Raw genomic sequence first — 9,106 nt, forward strand, 5'->3', positions numbered from 1 at the left:
GACATATGTTCTGGGAGAGCAACCATGGGCTGCTCAATACTTCCCCCGGGATACTTGGTGGCAGCCTCCCTGGCTGACGGTGGTGCCTCAGCTTCCCACAAGGCTCCATGGGAGATGGAGTTCTCCCCAGTCCTGTTGGGATCAGGGGTGGCCACCAGGGGGCGCTGCATAGGTCCCTGAGCCCGGCTGGATGAGTCTTCAGCCCCACCCGGAAGTGCAACCGGAAACAGGTGATTAAGAACCTGGAACACTTCTGGGTGGGCTATAAAAGGGGCCAGCAACCACCACTCCGTGGCCAGAATCGGGATGAGGAGAACAAAGCTTGATGGGAGGAGTGGTGGTGCCAAAGAGGAGTGTGTTTGGTGCTTGTGATATTTTTGACTGTTGTTGTGCCTATGGGGTTCATGGGGAAGACGTGCCCCACAGGTGAAGAAAGTAAAGCTCTTTGTTTGTGCTTTTACACATACCTCCATGTGAGTCTGTGCTGGGTTTGGGTGCAATATAGCACTTTTGTTACAATAGATAGAGTAATACTAAATCTAACAGTTTTTGTATAAATGTTGCTCATTCATCCTCTATTGTAACATTCCTGGTCTAATTCAGAGTTAAGGGCAGGTATGGTTGCAAGGCAGGAAACAACCCTGGATGGGATATCACTCCCTCACACATAAGGGGACAATTTAGAGTTTTCAAGCAACCTAACATGCAAATGCTACTCTGAGGAGGTGGTACTCACTGCACCGACATGCTGTTCCTCATTATATGAGTAGAAAGAATAATTTGGTTTATTTTAACATTTTGATATACTTGATTTTGAAGTCAATATTTCATGTCATGCTAGTCAGTGAAGCCAGTATGTCAGGCATGTAATCAGCAGTGGAGAACAGTAAAAAGAAAGAGAGGCTTGGCTCTAATAGAGGGGAGTGTAGGAGGTGTGACCTGCATCTGGTCCTAACTGTACAAAGAGGTTTTTGGCTCACTTTGATTTTATAAATATAGTGTGCCAAACATTAAAAAAAATTTGAAGTTGCTGCTTTGTTTTGAGATGTCTTTAATGTAAAGTGCACTCTGTATTACCAAGTAAAAGCTATGTATTCTTACAAATCACAGTCTAGAAACATACAAACTAGTTAGTCAGAGCTGTGCAATCATATATTTATCATCAATAGAAGTTACCCTCAGATAAATAGACAGCATAACCCTCAATTAGGGTTCTGTTGTCACTCCATTTTACAAAAACAACATTTCAAAAATGTTTAAAAAGTTTATCTCAAGAAATTCCATATTCTACAAATAAATTTAAAAAAAACTTGAGGGGAGATACTGATACAAAGCAACAATAGAAGTAACGGAAGCAACAGGGAAGTTCAGATGGTTATCAAAAGGCGAACTTCAAAGTTTATTTGTGGCTGGACTTGACAGCAAAATACCCACAATTGTAAGGCAGTTGCAAAATACCGGCATCTGTCACAGGGTTATCCTGTCATTATAGTGTACTGTATGTACATTTCTGCCATATTATTGAAAGAAAGCATGTGTGCTTGAGCACCTCATAAAAAATATAACATAAACCAGAATGATTACTGTTTAGTGGTATGCTTTACACTGTACATGATAGCATTTTGCAAGAAAATGAAGAAATGTTATAAATGATAACGGGTGGGATATCTAGATCAATTAATTACAATAATACAACTGTAATAAAAGTTCACATCCACTCATTTTAATGAAACAATTTCTCCTTTTTAGGGTAGCCGTACTATAGCTTAACCTGCAAGCTTCTGATGTAAGGTAGAAATAAAACCAGGATGGATGTATAGTAGACAAATTTAGAGTTGACAGTCCCCTATACCCATATTTTGGAGATGTTGGCAGAATCTAACCCACACAAACAACCTTCACACTTTGAACCCAAGTCCCTTGAGCTAAAAGTATGTCACTAAAAATGCTATGATATGAAATAACATTGAAGGGACTTTCATATGTACAATAAATAACTAATGAGTGCATTTAGGTCAATTGAAAAATGATGAAAGACTAAATCCCCTGCTTGAAAAAGAAAGGATTGCTGGTTGTCAGATTTATGATTGAATCGTGTGGGTTCCTCATTAGTCACCTCCAATGCACCTTAAATCCTGCAATGCTTGAGGACCTTTTACTTGTTTGTCCGCTGATGTGATGAGATCAACATTATTACATATTGCTTGCCTCCCAATGTACTTTACAATTAGTGGGTAGCAGTGTTGCTCTTAGATGCTCTTTATTGTCTAGTACATAAAGCTCTTATGATTTCACATCACTAACTCCATTCTCTTTCTTTTAAGGATAGCAATAATATAGTAGTACCAGTTATCACATATATAACTGAAAATTGATTATAAATCAATGCTAATTAATAGTAAGAGTGACTTACAGCCCAGTTGACATGTTCAAGCTCTACTGCAAATAAAAGAGTCACTTGAATTAACAGGCACACAATATAGCAATATACTGTAAGTGTACTTAAAAACAACATATAGTTGACTGCTGAAACCAAAACTCAAAGAAAGATGTACTGGACTTCTTTCTTTTTAGTGTGAAATGAGCATGCAGACCAGCTTTGTACCAGCTTGATGCATTCTTTTGGGTTGCAAGGAGCCAATGTCTGTCCTGGCAATAGCAGCACCAGGTACAAGTCCGAAACAAACCCTGGATGAAGTGTTAATCCATTGCAGGGCAAAATAAAAGATGTATTATGAGTAGTAGAAATAGCAGCTGAAGAGGATGTGGTTGAAGTAGTAATGTTATAGGTTAATTGATGTGATGGGCTGCACCATCCATGATTGGTTTCTACTCTCTGCCTTATGGTTCTAGGAGAGCATCTCTGGTGACCCTAAACATACGGATTAAGCCAATTTACATTAGCTTTAAGTATTTTGACTTCATGCATTTAATTATTGAAAAGAACTGAATTTGAATTTTTACAAGAATATTTTGTTAGGAACATGGCTGACATTTATTGTTTAGGAAGGTAAGCTGTGGCACATTTTTGTAATAGAGTTGTTATGTGTGTGTGCTAGGCAGCATTGTGCCCTAAATTGTTTTATAAGAATATTTAATCTATTCTTATTTCTTAATATGAATTGTTTGATCACTTTAAAATTATTACTGAATGGATGTTTATTTAAGCTTCTTATTTTCCTTAGCATTGATGTACTTACCTGCTTGGTGTAAATGGAGAAATTATGTTTTTCTACTCTGGTTTTCCTTCAACATGTCTAAGGCATATGTTAGTAGTGATTTGACTTTTTTTTTGCTTAGTAGCGTTCCAATTCGTTTGACCTCAAAGTTTCGTGATCTGAATGATTTTATTCTGTCTGCTTCTTTTGTACATCATGATGTTTGAAGTCTAGTAAAATACCGAACCTGATCTTTATGTTTCCTAAACTGCTAATGAAATGTGGTAAATGTAAATATTTTCGTGTGACACGTGTCTGCGCAGTCTCCGGCCTGTGTATTTGCATCTCACATTTGTTTTTATCCATTCCCTGATTCCACCTCCCCAAACCCATGCAAGCCACCCATACCCCCTTTCTTTAATAAAAAAAACACTTAATGGTAATTTCTCCGGAGCTTCACACCTGGGTTCAAATTAATTTGTGGAGTTTATAAGCTATTCCCATTTTATTCCCCTACAGGAGCTACGTTTTCACCAAAAAACCGTTCCGAAGCAGTTCACATGCAACTCTAAATTGCTTCGATATAGCTGAACGTACGTATATGCTTTGGTGTCATCTACGATGGAATGGAGACTTGATTCCTGCCTTGTGTTCAACGCTAATGTGCTAGGCGCCATCCCCCACTGGCTTTTTCCCTCAGACTACTCTGGTTTTCCTTCCACAGTCGAATAACATGCAGGTTAGGTTAACTGGAGACACTAAACCGATCCTTTACGGGTATGCACTAAAAGCATTGAGCGCTTAGAGTTGGTCTTCGCCGTTGACTTCTGAACCAGAGGACATGAATTAGATTAAGCGGTTCGACGATGGATGTAATTCAAAATCGTAAGAGGTTACAATATTACTATGGTACACACAAAGTCTATCTACAGTAGAAACAGATGATGTTCAGTGCAATGGAAGTTTTATAGTAGCCTGAAGCGCTCCCTTCTTTCAATTTCTTGTTGCGTAAATGGACTCTGGGGTGTCATGCTGTGTCTGTGCAATAGCAGATTCTGTAGGATCAGACTAGAAAAGGTTGCATACAGTCTAAGCGAAACTTTTAGTAAAGGACTTTGAACTGAAATTTTCAAGTCGAATTAAAATCTTTAGAATTTACACTCCAATTGTTATGCAAACGGTAATACACAATACGATAAGATTGGTAACAATAAAGATCACTTAGCTGTTTGCTTCTTGTTAATGCCTCTTAGAAGGTTAACTTATTTGCGTCGCCAACAAAAATGTTACTCAAAAACAAACACACACACACACATATATATACACTCAATACATCAAATAATAATGCTGCTGTCTCTTTAGCTGATGACAGCTTTCATTATCCTTCACTTACCGGCGACGGGGTGCTCTTTTCTTCCCCAGTCATTTTCTGAAACGCGCCTTTACCCTGCCGCAAAACCACAAAAAGAAATTCCTGCCCCGGCCGTCTGTGAGCCAGCACTCAAATTCCTGGAAGTTTTCCCAAAGATTGGAGCTCTTGCCTTGTCCGTATCAGAAGAGCATTCCCGTCCTCCAGATGTTGGCAGCCCCCTCTCTCTCTCTCTCTCGCACTCTTTCTCTGTGTCCCAAACTCGCGTGCGCGCGCGCGGGCTCGCTCAAGCACTTGTTTGCGTGTGTTTGCCCGCGCTGCCCTCAAGCATTTCTTAGGAATGCGAAACAGCTGTAAGGCGCTCCAGGTTGCGTGCTGTCTAAAGGCAATGGCTGAAGTCCAGTTTCCGTCGAGGAGATCCACGAAACATCCTTATCGAGGAGGTGTTAAAGGGAAGTTTTTCCACTTTGCATTAATGAGATTAGTTTTTTTTAAAGTGTCGTTTTTCTGTATGCCCTTTGCTGCTAGTTAACAATCGAAAACATAATTATAGATAACATTGTAACATTTGGAGGCTAGAAACACTGACAGCCGTAGAAAGGACACTGAAGAAGTAAACCCGTTGGGGACTATTTTGTTTTAGAAGGGGATTTTCCGATCGGATGGCGCTATTTTCAATGGGATGGAGCTCTTTATTTCGCTTTTTGTTATCATCAATGGTGTGTTGGAGTGGCGGGTAACATTCATCCACGCCCAGATCGATATATTTTAACCTGCCTGTCACTCATATACTGTCCTTAGTTTCACTTTAAAATTCTCTAACTTTCTCAAGTAATCAGTTTGTAACACTTTAGAGAAGTGTCTATCTCACTTCAAATATTAGCCAGGTACTGTTTATTTATTAACATCTTAAAAAATGATTTATTTGAATCGCATACCAATGAGTGACCCCATCGATTCAGTATGTTGCAGTGGGAAGACTTTAAAGCCCATGTTACATTACATTTATTGAATGCCTTCACTGCTTAAACCTATAATGGCCAGCAATGCCCTGCTTGCCACAAGGTGGGAACCTGTTCAACTAATGATCCCCCATCACACCTCCCCCCACTGGTTTAAACATTTCTGCCTCCTAATCCACCTGGAACTCAGCATACCAAGGTAATCCTTAGGAAAGAGGGCCTATTGTTTGTCTGAGAAGTGGGACCCTTGTCAGGTCCTCAGGGGTCTGGAAGGATTTCCATGTCACTGTATTTCATATGTCAGTTACAGGGACTTGGGAGTGTTCTCTTTGTATGCATTCTGAAGAGGCTCTGCAAGCAATGGAATACATTTCTAAAATGCCACCAGTACTGTCTCTGTGTGAAAACAGATGGGGCAATAAAACTGAAGTCACCCAGCAGCTCATGATGTGTTGTCCCAAGTGGACACTCACTCATGATGGGATGGGGTGATAGGATGCACATGTCTGTGTTTTTGTTTCCATTCAAACTCTCTATATAAACATCTTCACAAAGCATTAACAATGCAAATAAAATTGTGAATTAATGTCAGAAAATACAGTACAAGATCCACTACATGATAAATAAACAAAATTAACAAACATTTTAAAGCCTGTTAAAGTAAACAACAATCCCAGAGAGTACATGAGACAAGATTTTCAGTACAGTACTTTCTGACAAAAGTCAGTCAGAAAGTAAAAAACGACAGATGAGTTAAAGCCAAAGGGAAATTTGTGACCTTTTTAAATCTGACCACTGGTGGACCTTCACAGATAAAGCTAGGGGCGAAATTCTAGAAAGGCAGGGCCAGAAAGCTAAATGAGCAATCACAAAGAGCTGCATTATTTTCCAGTTCCCTAGCACTACATTGCTGCTACCCATCTAACCAACAGCTACTCATACCATGGTGCATTTGATCATCTGCCTCACTGAAAATAACTACATTTTCAATATCAAAAGAGTGCATTCTTTTGATAAAGTATTGAACTGGGTTCAAATCCCACTACTGACACTGTGTGGCCATGAGCAGGTCACTTGACCTGCCTGTACTCCAATTGGAAAACCAAAAGAAATGTAACCAATTGTACCATAAATGTCTCCTTGGATAAAGGCGTCAGCCAAATAAGTAAATGTAAATGTAATGTAACTGTATTGTAACTGTTCATATGTTACACACACAAATAAGTATATATGAATCTATGTATACACAGTATGTACAGAATAAAGGGTTTGCTCTCTAGTTGTAATTAAAACCAAAATGAATGCCACTGATGTAGGAAATGTGGCTTTGTTATAAATAAGCAAAAGGGAAAGAGTTAACACCAGGAGTAAGTGCCAGATTAATTAAAGAATACCATTAAATACTATACTCCTTTGGGACTTCATAAACTGGGGTAGTCATTATATATTTTAGATGGGGTTACTGGCCCATATTGTATCTCATTACCACAAAATAACTTCTTTTTCTCACTTCCCATAGGTCTTTCCACAGATCCTCGTCCTCCTCCTATAACCAGTATTTGTCCTACCTTTTGAGTTTTGTCTAAACTCACTAAGACTTGGATCAGAATTGGCTTTTAAGTCCAGCACAAAATAACTTCTGGATTTATCCTCAAAACCACTTTTGGAGTCATTAATGCCACATAGAAACTAATATGTCCAAGTTTTCTTTAATGAAGCAGACAAGTCCAGGTAGCTTGTTCATGATAAGAGGAAGCAGCACCTATCGGACTGAGTGGCTTACGCAAAATTATCCTTTAGCCTCCTTTAGCACTGTTCAGTTTCTAAGACTCTGCTCTGGAATAGATACTTCCACTTCCACTGTATCTGTTATACCTAGCATACTGTACCTAGAACATACTTATGATAGTCCTTCCATTTACATTTTTAATAATCCATGAAATGCCTTCCCGGCTACTTTTCTCTATTCACTTCTGGACTTGATCTGCTATTTTACTACAATGTATAAATATATTACACAGGTTGCTCCAATAGCTTAATGACGAATGCAAGTTTATTTAACATGAAAGGACAGTAAAGATTTTCTGTCTGTCTCAAGGACAGCCACAATAGAAGTTTCTGAAGGCTTCACTACCCTACTCTTTGCTGATTGGAAATACTTGGCACAAAGTCTGGAAGTAAGGAAGGTCCTAACTTTTTACCTGGAGAAGTCCAGACAGCAGTTCTGTCAAAATATCCTCTCCACTCCCATCTAAAGAGCCAGCAAAGCACTTGCAATCAAAGGCACTTATGTTTGAGATTACTTACTGTAATCAATCTTCAAGAAGCACAGATAAACCACAAATAAGACCAAGAGGTAAGTTCACACACCCAGCAAAGTGTCCTGGAGCACAAATATTCCTAATAAAAAAAATAAAATACTATCCCAGGGAGAACACTCTAATGTATGTATGTTAACTGGCCTCTTTTTCTGTATTACCTGTCCACCGTACATGTGGTTTACAGTTCAGTTCCATTGTGTCTGTTGTTGAGAGCTTGATTGTGGGTTTAGACAAACATAAAATATATTTACTCCCTTCTATTGTCTGCATATATTGTGGAGATCAAACAGTTTTTAGTAGTCATATAACAGTGCTTTAGTTAGTGGCTAAAAGATGGAATTTTATTTGTGTTAATATGTCCAGAAAATGTTGAGCTAACCATTGGAATACTTCAGAGCTGGCATGGAACAGCCTATGCAACAGAACGGAGAATAAAGCAGGAAAGGGTGCTGAGCTTTTGGGTTGGTATGAGGGAGGGGTAGGTGAAGAAAAGTGAAGGTAGGAGGTTACAGGAAATTCTCTGGTCATTTCCAAAACAATCTTTCCATTCATGTCAAATGCTGTATACATTTATGTAAGTTTAATAAAGTCATTATGCAATAAACTGGTATACCCTTTCTGCAATATACACCTCTCTGGGAAGGTGCTGAAAAAAGTTTATAGCTTATACACTCTGATTCTTTAGGAAGAGTCAGACTCCTGAAGTGATAATATGCTGCAAAAGTGGAAATAAAGAATATGTCAATAGCCTGCCAAAGTGTGCTAGACACCTTGTGTGCGACTGCATACCAGCATGACACTCTCTGCTTTTATGTATTTTTGTATCCTAGACATATAAATTCAAGAAATTTATTCTCAACACTCTACTGTTTATCTAGAGCTTAACAGAGTCACAGTAAGATGTTTAAAAGCCTGCCTTGGCAATACTTTTCTAAGTAAAGTAAGAGTATATGTAGACATCTCCCCTCACAGTAAACCCAACCTATACTCCACACCATATAGCTCTGATGGCTTAATTTAATAAATACCTTTTACATATTTAAAATACAGCTCAAAGGATAGTAAAACAAAATAACTCATCATTTATACAGCACCTTTCATGGTAAACCACGTCTTAAAGCACTTTACATATCATGGAATGCAGATGTGTGGACTTTGTTAGCTGACCTCTTCAGTGTTGTTGAATGTGAGCCTGAAACCTGGTGGATTCTACTACAAGAATTTGGCAATAAGAAAGACTCAACCCTTAAACACTACAGACAGGTGGACCAAGAATTGCAGAAAGAGATTACTGGA

General features: G+C 38.8%; 1 protein-coding gene across 1 annotated transcript in view; it reads right to left on the reverse strand.

The window, feature by feature from the left end:
- The window catches only part of phldb2b (pleckstrin homology-like domain, family B, member 2b), a 299,785-nt gene extending 294,958 nt beyond the window's left edge, over window positions 1–4,827 (reverse strand). Inside the window, exon 1 of the mRNA XM_039745516.1 lies at window positions 4,552–4,827. Within this exon, the coding sequence (XP_039601450.1) occupies window positions 4,552–4,584 (33 nt within the window). The 5' untranslated portion in view covers window positions 4,585–4,827. The remainder of the gene's footprint in view (window positions 1–4,551) is intronic.
- Between the last annotated feature and the right edge of the window lie 4,279 nt (window positions 4,828–9,106).

The sequence above is a fragment of the Polypterus senegalus genome, chromosome 2 (assembly GCF_016835505.1).
Source record: "Polypterus senegalus isolate Bchr_013 chromosome 2, ASM1683550v1, whole genome shotgun sequence".
Classification (NCBI taxonomy): Eukaryota; Metazoa; Chordata; class Cladistia; order Polypteriformes; family Polypteridae; genus Polypterus; species Polypterus senegalus.